Source organism: Setaria viridis, chromosome 9 (genome assembly GCF_005286985.2).
Source record: "Setaria viridis chromosome 9, Setaria_viridis_v4.0, whole genome shotgun sequence".
NCBI lineage: Eukaryota > Viridiplantae > Streptophyta > Magnoliopsida > Poales > Poaceae > Setaria > Setaria viridis.
The window spans coordinates 18,653,668-18,672,037 of NC_048271.2; the positions used below are offsets into that span (position 1 = coordinate 18,653,668).

General features: G+C 42.6%; 2 protein-coding genes across 4 annotated transcripts; one reads left to right on the forward strand and one right to left on the reverse strand.

Moving 5' to 3' along the window:
* Window positions 1-4,317: 4,317 nt before the first annotated feature.
* On the forward strand, window positions 4,318-13,414 carry LOC117839366 (uncharacterized). 3 transcript variants are annotated; one of them, XR_004636823.2, is made up of 15 exons: window positions 4,318-4,603; window positions 4,853-5,034; window positions 5,132-5,217; window positions 5,687-5,966; window positions 6,656-6,999; window positions 7,807-8,089; window positions 8,789-8,856; window positions 9,213-9,464; window positions 10,351-10,426; window positions 10,853-10,929; window positions 11,003-11,052; window positions 12,250-12,334; window positions 12,648-12,800; window positions 12,882-12,980; window positions 13,099-13,114. XR_004636823.2 is itself a non-coding variant. In XM_034719680.2 (14 exons), the coding sequence occupies exons 2-14, from the start codon at window positions 4,929-4,931 to the stop codon at window positions 13,297-13,299; spliced, it is 2,007 nt and encodes a 668-aa protein (XP_034575571.1). In that variant the 5' UTR covers window positions 4,321-4,603; window positions 4,746-4,928; the 3' UTR covers window positions 13,300-13,414. The 3 variants fall into 3 exon arrangements, 2 of the variants coding, with proteins under 2 accessions (XP_034575571.1, XP_034575570.1); XM_034719680.2 differs by lacking the exon at window positions 12,648-12,800 and having other exon boundaries at window positions 4,321-4,603; window positions 4,746-5,034; window positions 13,099-13,414; XM_034719679.2 differs by lacking the exon at window positions 12,648-12,800 and having other exon boundaries at window positions 4,321-4,603; window positions 13,099-13,414.
* On the reverse strand, window positions 13,372-15,707 carry LOC117839368 (L-type lectin-domain containing receptor kinase SIT2). The gene has a single exon (XM_034719683.2). The coding sequence runs from the start codon at window positions 15,587-15,589 to the stop codon at window positions 13,523-13,525; it is 2,067 nt and encodes a 688-aa protein (XP_034575574.2). The 5' UTR covers window positions 15,590-15,707; the 3' UTR covers window positions 13,372-13,522.
* Window positions 15,708-18,370: the final 2,663 nt, after the last annotated feature.

Below are 18,370 nucleotides of genomic sequence, written 5' to 3' on the forward strand. Positions count from 1 at the left end.
GAAATATTCCCTTTGACATATACTAACTTTATCTTACTTTCTTTGGCTTGCTTAGAAATGTTTGCTTTTACCAAAGACCTTGTAGTAGGATCTCCCGCTTTGTATTGTTTGATAATTTAACAGACAAAAAAACTTGTTGGACAATCGAGTTTACTATCGTGTTTCATAAGGGTAGTGGGAAGGGACGATCTTCTGCGTGTTTCTTTTTAGATGGAAAGAACGAACCACCAGCCAAAGGAAGCTACATTTTAGTGATGCATCTGAGGGCTGTAGCAGCTCCATACATGTGCCTCCCCCTCCCATTATAATTAGCAAAGAAGATGTTAACTAAGTAGATGATGACCGTGCTATCTCAATAGATTTTTGCTTAGCATGAATGGGAAGAATTCCTCAAACCCTCACTTTTATTAATCATACTTTGTCTTGAATTGGCCAACAGGTCAGATGAATATAATTCAAAGTCCCCATATAATAACATGGCCCATCCTTTTCTCCCCCGCCGTTTAGTCACGTGATATTGCCTCTTACATTGATGGTTGTTTTTTTTTCAATATAAACTTGTTCAAAGCTTTCCTTTTGTGCATAAAAGCTATCCTTGCCTAATCCCTTTCTGTTTCTTTTCTTTGTCTTATACCTCACCCAAGAAGAAGACTAGTTCTTTCTACAAATGCAGGCCACTCTATTGAGGACGCTAGTAGAACGTTCAGGCCAACCAGGGAAAAATCCAAAGAAGCAAAGAGTCCAGCCCGAAGCAGCTATAAAATTGCATGGCTGCTACATGCATGCATGTCTACATGACTACACTCAGTACACCTGTAGTTCCACATGTTTGTTCCATGTTTGGATTGAGCAATTTAAATTCTCAAATTAGAGACAAGTTTCACGCCTTAAGGCTTGAGAGCTTAAACTACATGTATACCCATATCCAACAACAAACATTTGATGCACACAAACAAAACACAAAGTTTATCTCATTCTAAGGATACTCGTTGGCATCTCTTCTTCCCAGGCATCTCTTCCAGTAACTGCTAGCTAGTAGATTATTAGCAACCATGAAACTTCACCATCTAGAGCTTGCCCGCCATCTCACTGTGCTAGTTCACCGGTGGTGGCATGCATAGACTGCTAGTATGCAAGCTAGTTTGCATAATGGCAATTCATTTCCTTTCTACAATAGTTATATAGTTTCACTTACTTGAGTTGTGTAGCTATTGAGATATTTATGAAATTGCCCCCCCCCTATTTCAATCCTAGCTCCGCCTGGTTGAGGAGCATGTGGCCTAGGTTGCATCTATCCCTGAACTAAAGGAGGATTAGTTCACAGCTCTCCACGAGCAAATGACCAACAATGCGAATCAACAAAAATGAGAGACATGCAGCTCAATGTCAAGAGCAATTTACCATGCACTTACGATTAGCCTTGAGGCCATACAGAGAGTGATCTACATGTGTTAGAGCTCAATATATGTTGAAGCACTATTCTAGTCTGAGTTATGTCAAAATATATCTTCTTGCACCACGATTTAGCTAATTTGATGGGATTAACTGCCTCATGAACATGTGGCTCATCTCATGGCTTCATGTTAGGATACATCGCACAATGGAGTTCTTCTCCAGCAATTTGTGCGGAAGTGTTGTAACTAGCATCATGAACAACTTAAGCAAGGACATGTCAAGCAAATCCAAGAAGGGTGCTAATAAGTCAGAAGATGAACCAGGTCGTAGCCGATGGCGCCTCCGCTGGCGCCGCAGCTGCCCCGCCGCTCCCTCCCTCACTTTCCCTTCCTCCACCCGCCGCCTTGCTCACGAAGCTAGCTTGTCGCTCCCGTAGCAGACCCTACCCATCCGACGGTCTCCCACCGCCCCGGCCGATGGCTCTCGCCGCCTTGCCCTCGCCACTATCTTGCCTGCCACCACCGCTGGGCCAACCGGCCACCACGGAGCTCCTTCTAAGCTGGCACCCCCCGGAGAGGCCTCACCCCCAACCTTGAAGTCCTAACCCTACCCCACAGCAGCAGCGACGATGCACTTGGGAGGCGAACGCTGTCACTGGAAGAAGATGCAAAGAGCGGTCAAGATCCGACGGTCCCTATTACGTGCACGAATCTCAAATTTTGGAAGTGAAAATATTTCCACCTTCCCAAAGATGGAAAGATGTATGTGCATGTAGCCGCCGAAATGCCTCTGCCTTTTTTTTAAATGATGCTCAGCCATAGATTTCACCTCACCAAGCAGCCCATATTGAACCTTGTTAGAGCCTATTTGTTTGAGGTTCCTGGCTACTTCTCAGCGTGAAAAGCCAGAAGTTAAAACAAACGACGTATTTCTCGTGTGTGAGAAATCAGAGGAGTGGAAGCACTGGCGCCCCAACATGGGTTGCGGGTGCGTGCGTGTTTGCTTGGCATGGAATAACCCCGAGCGTGGTGTTTACATAGGCGCACAACAACTTGGAGAGGGGGCTAGAGATCTCAAGTAACAACCTATACATCATATCTACCAAATAACGTCCAGTTAGTTGCGCATATTACATCACGTAGAACACCTTGTTGGTCTTAAACAAATTTGACACCAAACAGGAATAGGATTACTTTTGGATAGCTACTCTCTTTTTTCATTCAAAAAGTGATCATCCTTTACAATGGGTAGGACTCCCCTTTTATAGTAGGAGCCGTCCTACTTATACATTCCGAAAATACCCTTACTCAACCACTATATTTCTAGAATATACCGTACATAAAAGGTCTTTGGGATACATGTGTTCAAATCGAACTTCTCCATGCGGTCACCTTTTCCATGCTACTTGCCAAGTACCCTCGGGACCTCCTGAGGCTTGCGCGAACTTGGTCATCCAAGGTAGCACCCTTGTATCGCATTGAAGAGATAAGCCTCGTGATCAACTTTGGGCGACTTTTGTCCCACCTTAAATCTTGCAATACTAACAAAGATAACCAAGCTAGTGATCGGTGTCGGTTTCGGACCATCGAGGGTTAGGGTGCGGTATGCTTTCCGGTTCCATTACCATTTATAACCCTCAGAACTTCGAAGATACAAGGGTAACTTGTCTCCTCACCTTCGCACTTGGCCACGCAAGACGGCAAGAGGTCGTGTTTTCTCGAGAGGCTTTTTTTCGGGGGCTCCTATATATCTCTATATATCTTGTGGTAGGTGAATAAGCTATTTATCTTTAAACCCAAATAGCCCAATAACCGAAGCCCATAACGGCTCAGTTTTGATTTTCTACTACAAAGCACTGGTGTGAAAGCATACAAACTTTTATTAATTTATTTATTTTCATCCTTTTCTCTCTTTCTTTATTCCGACGTAAAACACTGGTGTTCAACATCGTAAGATAGTTTAGTACACATTCGTGAAAACACATATCAACATTCTAATTCAATATCTTAAAATCTAGATTCAACATTTTTTCGAAACTAGTTCAACAATTTAGATAAACTAGTTCAACAATCAACACTGTGTATAAACTAGTTCAACATTTCATTTAAAAAATGTTGAAATAGTATGTTCAGATGTTGATTTTCCAAAAACCTAAATAATAATAAAAATTATACTTATATTGATATTCAACATTATTTTTCAAGATCAACATTTATTACTATCACATTCAACATTTCGAATAAATAAGTCAACATATTATATGGAAAATGTTGAAATAGTGTATGAAAAATAGTTCAACAATTCTCAAAACTTGGACAAATATCATATTCAACATTTCTTAAGATCTAATTCAACATTTATATGAAAAATGTTGGAAAAATATCTTATTCAACATTTCTTAAGATCTAATTCAACATTTTTGCAGAAAAAATGTTTCAACATTTTGCATGTAAATGTTGAGGTAATATAGAAAAAATGTTGAAACAGTGTAAAAATGTTGAATAGTTAGTATAAATGTTGAATATTTATTTTTTATTAAAAATATGCATATTGGATCTCATTTTATTACATTAATTCTAAATAATCTCATGGTTCAAACGGAATTGTAAAATGATGAGCAGTTTAGGAGATAAATTATTTTGAATCTTCAACGTGTCACATTCTACTTCTCCATCCCACTCCTAGCCACCAGCCTCCCACAGTCGAGCGTCTCAGCCAGGAGACAGCGTCATGCCTGACCAGCGCACGCGAGCCGGCACCGTGAACTTCACCCACGCGCACAAATCTCAAAGTGGAAGGTCATCTCACTTCCCACCTTACAGAAGACCGGTATGATTTCCGTTTTTTTTCCCCTTGGAACGAAGTGGATCAGGCCAAGAAGATACTAGTCCACTTCATCATCCAGTTCCTCGTCCAAATGCATTCGTAGGATGGGCCGGGAAAGTCCAAGGCCCGCGGGTTATCCTCTCTCTTTCTTATCCTTTCTTCCTTTTCTTCTTGCCTTCGTTCTCACTTCTCACAGCAGCCGTGCCTCTGCCTCCCCGCCACGGCGCCACCGCTGCCGGCAGCCGCATCTTCAGACGCGGACACGCCCCACCAGTGCCCCAACTATCATCACAGACGAAACCGGGGCCCTCCTCTTCCTCCCCACCTGGAGCAGCCATACGAAACCGGGGACATTGGATCGATTTTCCCCCTTCTTTTGCTGGTAGGCAAGCCCTCATCTTGCTTGGATGCCTTATTCTGGGAGTTGGTAATTGTTGTGGTCCTCCGTGCTTGGGTGGATCTGCTGCCATTTGTTCGCCGCGTGCTGAATTATACTAACGGCCAGTATATCTTCCAAAATTTAGGGTGTTGAACTGTATCACATGCCGTACATTCAGTTCGACCGTCACTCAGGCCACCTCTAATGGCGTTGTCTTGCTGCTGCTAACTCCTCATTGTGCATTGGTAATAGGTTCACTGTCAAATGATTTGATTTAAGCCTTGATTGCGAGCATCCACATCACCAGGCATTTCAGAAGGAAGGCTGTATGCAGGCTTGTAACTTTCAGTTAAGCTCACCAATGTCTCTTTGGTTAGAGCCATGGCTGCCATCTGCTGGATTCCAGGTCGCAACGCATAGTGGTTACCTTTCAGGTGAGTTGGGTGTGCTCTGGTTTTCTAGATGTTTTTGTGTACTTTGGATGAATTGAGATTCAACTATACCAATTTTATTGACTACTTGTTATTGTAGGGGGACCGGGACTATCCAGGCTGAAATGTAGAGTACAGTGCTCTCAGCTGGGGCACTCTACTAGTCCAGTTGATAATCAGAAAGAGGTATCTCGATTGCACTGGATAACTTTTAAATAGTAGAGAATATGATTAGTAGTTATAGTCATATTTGAATTTCGTTTTTAGTTCTGTGGTGGAATCTTAATTTGGATTGTAGCAGTGTGTTATTCGTAATAAAGGCAATACTGGATGTTAAGGGCAGATCTTTTGGGACTAGTGGGAATAATGAACTTCAGGTCTTTGATGAACTGGATGTTGAATCCTTAAGTTTTAACATCATAATAATATAAGTTATAAAGCCAAAATTCGGTGTAACCATGATCATGTTGTCTTCTTACATTTTGTATGATCAGGGAATTTTGCACTGAAAGAAACATGGGAGAATGATACTTTTTAAATGCTGCAATACTTTTCAAATAGTGATTTCCTTTTTTGTGGTACCTGATTGTTTAAATGTTACATCTGAGTTCCAGCTGAGATAGAATTCTAACCTTTTGGTTTTACATCACTGTAGAAGGACAGATATTCTTGCATCGATCAATCAACATCGTATCTGCATGTACAATCTCTTAGGAACTTTCCGACTGAAAAACTTTGTGGAGAAGTGGTTGTGGTGCGTCTTGATTCTGCACTTCTCTTGGGACACTTAGGACCATGCACTTTCGCTCTTGAAAGAGCATTGCTAACTATCAAATACTTGTACAAAGCAAGAGCAAAAGTGGTTATAGTCACCAGCTGGGATACACTTCTTCAATCTGATAATCCAGAGATTAAATCAATTGACTCTTTTGCAGGTTAGTGGTTCATACTATTATTTATTGTGTAACATGAATTTCGAAACATATCTTCTGTTACTTCCTTCTGGGACAGAAGTTTTTTCCTGCTTTTTGTGTCAGTATAGCAGAATGCTGAATTACAAACCCATTTTCTGGAATTACACCGATTTTCTAAATTCACCTTCGTTGTGTTTTATTTTTAACCGAAAGGAGAAGAAGGAATTAGAATGTTGTAAAAGGGAGGTGTTGAGTTCCTACACAGATGTACCACTATGTGAATCTGCAGAACTACAGTCCTTTGCCATTGTTGATGGTAATAATTGGTCTCTAGTCCATTGCCCTATCATTTTAATGAGACAAAGGACTGCATCAATTTTCAAATGAGCCGCAAAATCAAAGAAAGTGTCTTTACTTCTTTAGCTGATAGCTTGAAAATAAACTTGAATTTTGTAAAAGGGAGATGTTAGAGTTCCTATACAGCAGATGCCCCACTATTGGAATCTGCACAATTACAGTCCTTTGCCATTGTTGATGGTGATAAATTGGTCACTTGGCCATTGCCCTATCATTTAATAAGACAACGAACTGCACCAATTTTCAAATGAGCTGCAAAATCAAAACATTATCTCTAGCTGACAGTTTGAAAATAATCTGCCTTAAATGCTGGTTGTTTTTTGTTGACACATTATAAATTCTGATGTTTTCAGAGTACTTGTCATCACTTCTTCAAGTAGAAGTCATCCCAGTAGATGGTGCACCTGGTTTAACATCATTTAAGAAGGAAGAGTGGGTGCAGAACAGCATTATTTTGTTTGAAAATCTTCTGAACTTCAGAGGAGAAGTTGCTAATTGCAATGATTTTTCTCAGAAGCTAGCTTCAGGTGCCACAATATTTGTCAATGATTCTTTCTCACTGTCCCATAAGATTCTTGCATCAACTGTTGGCATCACCCGCTACTGCTATGCATCTCTTGCTGGTTTCCATTTTGAGGAGGAGCTTACGCAATTGATAAAGATCACGGACACCATGAGGCGCCCATATATTGCAATTGTAATCATTAGCCTTTTTTTCAATGTATATGTAGCTGACAGGCTTTATCGATAATCTAGCTCTCAAAAATCAGTTGTCTATTATTTTTTTTTAACTAAATAGGTTTCAGCTTTGCTTTCTGTACTCTACATGAAGGAAAAACAATGTATGTAAAGTATGCTAGTTCAAGCTATTTTCTTCCTCCATGAAATGCTAATATATCCTCTGTGCTCTGGAACCAGAGACAGATGAATGGCTAGTTAAATACACTTCAAATAACAAATTTTTGTTTCCCTATTGTTCACAGATCATAAGTCTGTAGACTTAGGCAAGTACTACTAGTGTTCGCTATGTACCATATAATTAGAGAAGAATTTCGCCCAGTTTCTAAGAAGCTATATAAAAGTACCCAACTAGCCATAAGTAGTGTATAATAGTATTGTTTTCTATTTAAGTGAACAAGATTTTAGGCGTTATGGTAGGGATCACATGCTGATAATATAATTACATTTTGTTTCTTAAGTTTTCGTTAGAAAGACTGATACTGCGAAATAGTATGATATGTTTTATCATTTTGTATTGTCACTGTCATTTATGTTAAAGATTTTATTTACCTGAAACATAGTGATTACTGATTACAGTAGATGATTAATGGCAATTGAACAATAAAACCATTGGTCCTAAGTTCCTAACAATGGGTGATTCATATGAACCATGTGCAAGTAGGATCCATGCGGCACGACGAAGTACTTTTTAAAGCCAAAATTGTGTAATTGCTTCCTGTTGCCAGGCTACTTTATTTCTGATGGTTTATTCTTGTTATGGCAGATTGGAGGCAGTAACTTCTTGAGAAAGGCACCTGCTCTTCGGATGTTAACCTCTCTATGTGATGGGTTGTTCTTTGTTGGAAAATTATCATTTCAAATAATGAAAGGCCTTGGAATGCCAGTGCCCTCTCAATTCATAGAAACAAATGCAGTTATGGAAGTACTACAGATTATTCAAGTTGCTAGGGATAGGAATGTTCCTATTTATTATCCAACAGATCTCTGGTGCTTGAACAATGACGGTGGAACATTGGGAGTAATTAGCTCTACTGGACAACTGGATGGTGAGTGTTACTAGGAAATTTCCATGTCCTTCGTGTGTTTCTCAAGCAACTTTTTTCGTGGTAACAGTTCTGAAATTGTGCTGTCCTTGGTTAGATTAAGTAACATCATGTCTTCAAAACATGCTTCTCACCATTTAACAAGTTACATGTCGAAGTGTAACAGTGGACCTTTACTCCATGCTAGCCAAATGCATCCTGGAGAAACATGTTGAATTAGATAGTTGGCAGCAACATTTTGCTAATAGCAATTAAACAATGAAATATTTGTTTTATAATACCAGTTAGCAGGAACTGAGCCTAGCTCAGTTGGTGGCAGGTGCGGGTGTACACTCCCACCACCTAGGTTCTTGTCCTTTTCTATTCAAATTTGGGTGCTTATTCGACACCTATTTCCTCCTAGGTTGGCTGAGGCCTTTTTTTTTGTCATTTTTAAACTGGCAGTTGCCAAAGAAACCTGCATTTTGCAATTTATAGTCCTGCACATGTTTGTTGAGTTTGGCTGTATCTGCAAATTCTAGCATTTCCATTGCCCTATTGGTATTTCTTAAAACTAGCATTTTCATTACCCTATAGTTATTTCCTAAAATAAATTCAAGGAATGATTGTGTTAACAATTGAAGTTATGGAAGTGGCACATGCAATTACTTAAAGCAGTTATGAATTATTCTAATACCTGTGATTTCCCCATACTTTTTTTAGGCTGGACACCAGCCGATATAGGACCATCAACATTGGAGAAAATATCTTCTATAATACCATTATATAAGGTACGAAATGGAATGGAAACGTTGCTTCAGTTAGTTTGAGTTCTGTGAAATAATCTTAGTTAGTTGTGCAGCACAGGAAACTAATTATTTTTTACTTGTATCGATAATTTCATACTTTTTTTTGCTTCTGTTGTTAATTGTAAAGTAGTTTAGTTTGTATTGAACTATATGGTCTAAGGGAAGTACTAAAGACAAATCACACCCAGATCAACTTGCAAGCTTCATTTTGATCGATGTGTGATAATTTCTATCTGTGAACTGCCATTGATTGGATTTCTCCTTTCTTCCTATCAAGTTGCATTTCATCTTATGATACTCTTTTAGATCCTGGACAACTTATGACATTTTTTTTACAGAAGATACTATGGATTGGTCCTACAAACTACGATTTAGCAGAAGAATTTTCAGTTGGAGCAACACGGTTGGGTCAAATACTGGAAAAAGCAAGCTTTGATAGCTGTGAAGTTATTTTAGTAGGGAGTGCAGCATGCAAAGCATTAAAACGAGAAACAGATTCCTCATCTCGATATATAGAATTTCAAATTGCCACTGTTGTATGGGAATTCCTCAAAGGAAGAATATTGCCTGGTATAGCAGCATTGGATAAAGTAAGTCATGCTCTGGAACAACTATTCTGTTGGATCATCGTTCTGCTCATACAATAGTAAATGTTCATCAGCATAATATTGTTTCAATTCATCCATGCTATTTATTCAATATGTGACAAATGAAGTCCACTTTAAATCACAATGAAGTTGATAGCATAGAGCCATAGACTGACCCCTTGATGCTCGCAGCAGGCCAGCACATATGTCTGCCTGTACAATTCTCTTATTTTTCATGTAACTCTACAATGGATCGTATGGTGGCGTAAAATATACTGGTATGAATTTCAGATAGCAAAAGATCTAATTGGTCCCATCTACATATCTGATTAAGGGTCGAGCATGTTCCAGAATATGACATCTCTAGCACTTCACCAAATTTCTTGAATTTAAAACTCCAGCATGCGTATGTTCATAGCACACAAATAATCTCAATAATACAAGGAATTAGAGTTTATATAAATTTAATGGTATTAAAATCCTCCAACTTTGCATTATCTACCAAATAGAAATAAGATTTGGATCAATTAAGAAGATAATTGATTGAATTTTGTTCTCATGGATTTATAATGATTGCTCAAGGACTTCTATTGGCACATTGGTTTTTATACAACCTGAAAGTCATGAACAGCGATGGATCCTATGTGCTATGCCTGCATATCTTGGTGCCAGAAACAGTAATCATTTTATTAAAATATATAATTGAAAGGTCTCAGTGGCATCCTCTGTTCTTATCCCAGTTGTGGAATCGTACCTGAATATTTCATTGAGATGAGTGCTCATGTTTTTTTAACTACATCTTCTTCATTAATTTTAATAATTCTATGGGGTGTCTTTTAGTTCCAGTGATATAGATATATTTGGTTCTTCATATCGAAACTTTTTGCAGCGTTACCCCTACCAGATTCCATGGAGCACTGTCTTCTGTGATCCTACACTACCCTTAGTGGTTGATATTGGAAGTGGTATGCCCCCTTAAATATTTTGAATCAGGGATTTGTTTCATAAATGAGTACAAAATGAAGTGGGATAGTATATTTCTGTTGGGAATTGTGATGTATAGGCTCTTTTTTATTAGTCATGTACTACTAACTGACATCTGAAAGATAGAGAAAGCAGTTAAATCAACTCAATATTTACCGATAGCACATATACATTGTTGTTTCCAGTATAGATTTCATAAATTCATAAATTTATTATTGTAGTCTTTGATCTCAGCTAGTCCACGCTGATGACCAGAAAATATCATTTTGTACCTTGTGATAGGATTTGGTAGCTGTTCATTTGGTAAGAGTGCATACTTCCAAATTCTAGAACTTTACTTCATTATAGGCTATCTCTGCTTTTGTGATTCTTCCATTCTTGTCATGTAAATATTCTTTCTAGTGCAGGAAATGGTTTGTTTCTTTTTCAAATGGCTAAAAGTTATGAAAGTTCAAATTTCCTTGGGCTTGAGATGAACGAAAAGGTAAGTACTGCATTTTACTCTATGGAATCCCATTTTTTTCTATAATCTTTTCAGTAACTCACATCTACTGTAGCTTGTTATAAGGTGCCTCCAGGGTATGGCTTGGGATGAGAAAAGGAACCTGTAAGTGTTGCTTGTGTTTGTCTTTTCCTCGCCCTTGCTCTATATAAGCTAGTGATCTCAGTTCCTGCAAGAGTTTTTTAATTACAAAAAATATGATGAAACAAAATACCAGAATAGCCTCATGTATTTCTTTTCACCTTGACTTGAGACATTCCTTTCTAGTGTCTTATTAGTTAGGCACATTTCGAGGGATCCTTGATTGGAGGTGAACTGTACATCCTTAGGAATGTAAACTCTCTTTCTCTCATGTAAGCATCACACTAATAGTTAGGCGCATTTCGAGGGATCCTAGATTGGAGCTGAACTGTGCATCCTTAGGAATGTAAACTTCTCTCCTGTAAGCACTTGGTTCAAATCAGGAGAAATAGCAGGATTGCTTTCTTTGACTGCGAATAACCCAATGGATCTTTCTGTGCAATGGCACAGATGCCGTCAAACTGTCATAGACCTTTAAACCATTCTTGGAAATCTCATTCTAGATAATTAGATCTTCAACAAGATGCATAAATATGAGCAAGTTTTGGTGACAAAATCCATTTGCTTGGAACTTCACCATGCATCATATGTTCAAGTTAGCATTTATCTGATGCAATGTCTTGCATTTTTTTCTCGAATACACAGGAGAGCTGTGTATCATTGCATTAAGATAGGAGAAAAAGGCTCAAATAGCCATACAAATGCACACCACACACCCATCATGGATCTTAAATTACATACGCGCCCGTTTTAGAATGAGGCGACCACCCCTAACCAACCAATGCTGCTAACCATCAGATCGAGCAGCGGCCAGACTACTAAGCCTTTGGCGCCTGCCAACATCCAGTGATCAGCTTCATCCTGTGCAAGGAGAAGCGCCTGATCCATCCTGGGCAAGGCACCATTAAATACTATATCATTCCTCATCTTCCAAAGGATCCAAGCCCCTATCACGACCAGCAAGTTAAATCCCCCTCCAGCTTTCTTGCATTGTTTTAGGTCACCTTAAAAAACCAAATTCAAGGACTTGCTGCCCATTTAGTAGTCCTTGTATACTAAGTTCTTGTGGTGACTTTGTTCATTTATCAGAAGACTCTGTTTTCAATTTCTTTCCCAATAATTGTATGAACTGAGACTAATGTTACCATTTTCCCTTGTTTCTATTTTATGCTTCCTTCTATGTTTCACCATCAATGATGCTGGCGTTTCTATTTGTGACAGATATTTTGTAGCAACGAATGCAACGTCCACATTCCACTCCATAGTTTCAAGTTATCCTGGACGGTTGACTCTTGTCACAATACAGGTTTCCTTCTACTCCTCTGGTTCATATGCTTTTTTTAGGAAACAGGAGGGGTTGTGCCCCTACTGATTATACATTAGTAAAATAAAGAAGATTACAAAGAAAGGAGGGGTTCATACTCCTCTGGTTACAAAGTGAAGAAAGAAGAAAGAAAGAAAACAGGTTTAAGTGATAGACTGTAGCCATTCTGTTATTTGAGGGAAACAACTTGTTCTCCCAAAGTAACCAGGGCAAACACGTGCAAAAATTTTTATCTGCATCTTTTATTGTTGGTTCTGTTCAAATCCTGTCATTTCTTACTGTCCATATGCTCTAGGACATGAGTATGATGATCTCCATAATATATAAAGGGATCAAGCAAGGACGTACTCATGAGACTTGAATGTTACCTGGGATGTTAGTATGCTTAATGGAAACTAGAGTTCTGTGGCTTCATTTTCCCACACTAGGCCAATATACATAGCAGATGGTGCACCCTAGCACTTGAACCTTTTATGCTATATCATGGTCTGTGCGGTTATCTTGTTTTTTGATTATCTCCCTTCTTCAGTGCCCAAATCCTGACTTCAACAAAGAGCAAAATAGGTGGAGAATGGTGCGAAGAATGCTCATTGAAGCTGTTGCTGATCTTCTTCAGACCAATGGACAGGTATGCTATGTTCATCATCTCTGAATCTAGGATAGACCCAAAATTCTGCTGAACAATGAAGCATGTTTCTTGTTGAAGAGACACTGATCCTAACATGGATACTGCGATTGCCGTTCAGGTTTATCTGCAGTCTGACGTGGAATCCGTTCTGCTGGGAATGAAAGAGCAGTTCCTCTCATACGGCAAGGGCCAGCTTGTCGTGGACAGTGATGATTGCGGCCACGGGATGGACAACCCGTTCGGTGTGGTGTCCGACTGGGAGCGCCATGTCCTCGCTCGCGGAGCTCCCATGTACAGGACAATGCTAAGGAAAGTGTGATTCCATCGTCTGGCTCTGAAGTCTGAACATTGCATTCTTTGCTTCAAACATGGAAGACATTGCCGAACAATGTTCACGGCCAAAATCGTAAATTCATTGGGTCCACTGCAGCAAATCCTAGACAAGCTTGACGTGGCCACGATTTCTGCGGCCAATGAAACATCACATCTCTTCCCTATTGCTAAATGAAAGCCTCCTACCGACGGACACCTACATGAACTTGTCATCTGCCGCCGGAGAGGCCGATGTCAGAAATGGTGGCGACGCTCATCGCCGCCGTTGTCGTCTGCCGGACGGACCACGAGTCGAAGAGAGGCTGGTACCTCCCCATGCCCGCGAACGTGGTGAACGACATGTCCGTCGCGGGCAGCTCCGGCAACGGCGCGCTGCCATCGAGGTACTGCGTGACCTGCCGCATGCTCGGCCGCGCCGCCGGCGACGGGTGCAGGCACGCCAGCCCCAGGCGCAGCACCAGGTCCGCCGCCACGACGTCGTACCCAGAGCCGAGCCTGGCGTCCACCGCGCTGGTAATGGAGCCATTGCGCCAGTGCCCGAGCACCCAGTCTACGAGCACGAAGCAGTCGCTGGTGTCGGTGTCAGTGTCGGTGCCCGCGTCCTCCTCAACGGGCCTCCGGCCGCACGCCACCTCCAGGAGGAACACACCAAAGGCGAACACGTCGGAACGAGCGGTCGCCTTGCCGGCGCGCACCAGCTCCGGCGCCAGGTACCCCATGGTGCCGACCACACGCGTGGTCTGCGGGTCGTCGCCATGGTCGTGCAGTCTCGCGAGGCCGAAGTCGCCCAGCCGCCCATTCATCTCGCCGTCGAGGAGCACGTTGCTCGCCTTGATGTCCCGGTGGATGACCACCTGCTTCCAGTCCTCGTGCATGTAGAGCAGCCCGGCGGCGACGCCTCTGATGATGTGCAGCCTCTGGGCCCAAGACAGGACGGGTTTGTCTTCGCGGCAGTGTAGGTGCTTGCCGAGGCTGCCATTTGGCATGTAGTCGTAGACCAGCAAGAGCTCCCCTTTGCGCCGGCAGTAGCCGAGCAGCTGCACGAGGTTGCGGTGCCGGAGGTGGCCGATGCTGACGACCTCGGCGACGAACTCCTTCATCCCTTGCCTTGAGTGGTGAGACACCTTCTTCACAGCGATTTCGGCCACGGGCCCCGGGAGCACGCCCTTGTACACCGTTCCGAAGCCTCCTGCGCCGAGCAACCACTTGTCCTTGAAGCCGCCGGTGGCGTCGTAGAGGTCTTTGAAAGCGAAACGTTGTGGCCCGAACTCCACCTCCCAATCTTCGCGCAGCTCGGCGTACCTGAGCCGTCGGAGGAGGAGCAAGACTCCGATGGCAACCACAGCGAGGACGGTCACCGTGGCGGCTACTGGCAGCGCGATGGTCAGCCCCTTGGACTGGGGCTTTGGGCCGATGCGTGCCAGCTTCGGCAGCTTGGCGTAGTCGAGAGCCGGAGCGTCGCCGTCGAGGCTGAAGCTCCAGCCGAGCACGTAGTGCTTGACGAGCACGATGCTGGACGCCGACGAGAAGCCGACGCACGCCGTGTCGGTGATGACCGTGGAGAGATCGATCCTCTTGGACAGGAGCGGTCTCTTGGGCCTGGGCGATCTCGCGGGTGCCATGGCCACGGTGATCTCCGTGGTCGCGGCGTCGTAGTCCACCCACACCTGCATGGGCTCCCGGCTTATCAGGCTCAGGTTCCGGAACGCGCCCGTGGCGTCGTCGTAGTACCCCGCCGGCGCCGCCGCAGAGGAGTTGAGGCTGTTGACGTCGACGCCGACGTGGTTATTGTTGATGTCCGCGAACTCCGGGTTGCGCACGGTGTCGAACTCGACGGCGAAGATGCGGTTGCGCGCGTCGCCGTTGTCGGTGCCGTTGAACACGCCCAGGTACTGGTTGGGCATGGCCGTGGACAGGTCCGTGGACGGCGCCACCAGGAACGCGAACCCGCTCGTGCTCAGGTCCAGGAACTCCGACACGATGGCGAACACGAACGTGGTCGAGAAGGAGGACATCGCCGCCGCGGCAGCGGCGCCGCCTGCTCCCGCCGCCGGCCGCCGAAACGTGACGGGCTCCGGGTGAAAGGCGTGGCCCTTGGGCATGATGGTGTCGTTGGTGAGCTGCAGCAGGCCGGCCGGCGTGACGGTCGCCATGCCGTCGAGCGCCAGGCCCGCGCCGGCGAAGCCGTCGTACGCGAACTCCGCGGCGCCAACGGCCACGATGCCCATGCCGACGAACACAACCACCACCATCTCTTGCCAAGCCGTAGCACCCATGGCGGAGCCGCGCTGCACGCTTGTCGCACTCACATCACAGTCTCAGGTCTATCCATTTCACTTGAGACTAGAGTCGCGATGTCACAAGCAAAAGACGCCGCGGCCCAGGTGCACATTTTTAGACTGCAGGAAACCGAGGACGAAGCACGAAAGAACAAGGAAGGTCACCCACGACCGCGAGAGCGACCCGCCATCCATAAACGTGGGCCACGGCGGCTAAACAAGATTCACAGGTGTGACCACAGCGTGATGCTGTTGAAAGCACAGGGTTGAAATCCACCAGAATTCATCACATATTCCATGTGATGGGAAAAAACAATTTGTCGATTTTTAGATGATTGGACCATGTCACCGTGACCACCTCTGTTGAGTGTTGACTGAAATGGCCTTATTATTTTACTCCCCGCATCCCATTTTGCCTGAGCTGCACTTTGGTCATTAATTTTGTTGCAACCTTTGAAAGGAACTTCCGAATAACATTATTCAAAGACGCATAGTTCTCCTACGTGTATTCCCGTGAAAGAGAAACTTCCAATCATATTAGACCTTACTGTTTGTTCTGTACACAAGTTCTGCCTATTATGTGCTCATTTGATGACCTGGTGCTCCTAGACCTAGCAAAACAGGTTGTGGCGGGGGTTGTTTTTCAGTGAGAGATGGCGCCACGGCGGGGTCAAATACTATCGTTGCTTTTTTGAAAAAATGGGTTGTAAAATATACCTAAAATATTATTTATTTTGACATTTTTATATACATATTATATATTTAAGAAAATTAAAATGAATAGTAATTCGGAACGTAGGGACTATACCAGCGCCCTCACTCATCTCAGAAAGCTTGTATCACGTTCTCTTTCAGCTTATCTCTCCAACTACTTTGACGGTAATATATACAAGATGGATGGCCTGCGGGTTAGAATTTTCCCAACAAAAGATCATGAACTCCCTTCATCCTAAATTGTAGGTCGTTTTCGCTTTTTAGGTGCATAAATTTTACTATGCACCGGTCTAAAAAAATTTTACTCTGCACCTAGATATAGTGTATATGTAGGTGAATAATGATATATATGAACCTATAAAAATTAAAATAATATAAAATTTGAAATGAATGGAGTATTAATCAGGGCGTGATAGACCTCTTTTTTATCTGGAATCTTAGAATTTCAAATGAAACCATTCGACTTCTGTCAGTCAAGAAATACCCCGTCCACGGCTGCCATAAACAGTCACTCGATGAAAAGATTCATTTACATCACCTCCTCTTGCTCATAAATATAAGTTCATCTAGATTTATCTAAAATTAATTTTTAAAAAAATTTGACCATCAATATTTAAAAGTTTATATAGATTGGCAACACAGATTCATTATGAAAACATGTTATAATAACCATTTTCATTAAATATGATTTCTTTATAAATAGAGAATGTTGCTAGTCAGATTTAATTTGGTTTGAGTTTCGAAAAACATAAATAGATTTATACTTTTTATTGGAGGAAGTGTTTTTTTTATGCTTTGCCAAAGGAGATGAGCGTTCGCTGGGCTCGACGCTGGCTCGGCTAGGATCAGTTGATTGTCTTTTAAACAAGCCAGCTCGAGCCGCTCCATGCTAAGCAGCCCAGCAGCCCACAAGCATTAGCAAGCAAGCCACCACCAACCCACGACCATAGGTTAGCCCATCAAACACCAATTAATCTCCAGTTCATCGCTCCGTGCTAGTTTAGCTCGACGGCGACGCATGTCGCGTGCGCGTTAGGTGCCGTGCCGGCGGAACATGGAAAAGCAGGAGGAAAAAGAAGAGGCTCGAGATTGCAGTCGCTCAAAGAGACAGATTTCACCTTTTCAATCGGTCAAACGGTCTGGTAGCCCCAAATGCTAAGCACTCCCTCCGTCTTAAAATGATATTCTTAAAATGATATTCGTTTTGACTTTTCTATATAAATAATTTTTACTATATATTTAAACATAGTATATATCTAGGATTCTAATATATATCTAAAGTTATGTATTAAAAAAGTCAAAAACAAATAGTAATTTGGAACGGAGGGAGTAGATTTGGATGCTAAGATAGAATTAAAGTAGTAGCTTAGAGTAACTTCTGCACGTCACCAGTGCTTCATGGGAGGTAGAAAAAGAGAGAGAGTAGCAGGTACAAGAGAGTGAAGAGAGTAAAGAGGTAGTGGTGGTTTTAGTTGTGGATCCGGTGGTATCAAAGCTTTGGGTCTACATGGAATCAAACTTTATGTCTGAAGCCACCATGCATGTATGCCGGCGTTGGGCTAACCAATCAGGCCCTAAACACCATAAATTGTTCGTCTAAAGAGTCATTTAGGGTGATTAGGGCAATTGGTTGGGTTCCAATTTTTGCCCAACTAAAATCATGGTACGCCTAAAAATTGTGGCTATCAATTGGTTTATTAAAAAAATGGAATGACAATGTTTATAGCCAAGGCAAGTCAAACTCATAAGGGTGGAAAGTATTGGTCGGATACATTGGCACTAAACCAAGTGAGTAGCTAAATTTTTCACCCTAACTTTGTAATGCCATGATTTGGGCTTGGTAAAAATTGGGACTAAACCAAGCATGTTTAAGCCCTTTAAGCCCTTAAATGCCAAATTCTGACTGTCGGTGTTTTATACCCGACAACCTACCGAGGGGTATCTTGAGGTAGTAGATTGGTTGGTGGGGATCATTGGACCTGGAACTCAAAGGTAAAAGCGAGGACACAAGATATAGATGTATATAGGTTCGGGCCGCCAGAGTAGCGTAATACCCTACGTCCT

Excerpts from the sequence above, each read along its gene's own strand:
- LOC117839366 (XM_034719680.2), top strand. The coding sequence starts at position 4,929 with ATGCAGGCTTGTAACTTTCAGTTAAGCTCACCAATGTCTCTTTGGTTA. Across the intron at positions 5,967-6,655 it reads ATCAATTGACTCTTTTGCAG|AGTACTTGTCATCACTTCTT; the intron begins GTTAGTGGTTCA and ends TGATGTTTTCAG. Across the intron at positions 8,090-8,788 it reads CTCTACTGGACAACTGGATG|GCTGGACACCAGCCGATATA; the intron begins GTGAGTGTTACT and ends TACTTTTTTTAG.
- LOC117839368 (XM_034719683.2), bottom strand. The coding sequence starts at position 15,589 with ATGGGTGCTACGGCTTGGCAAGAGATGGTGGTGGTTGTGTTCGTCGGC.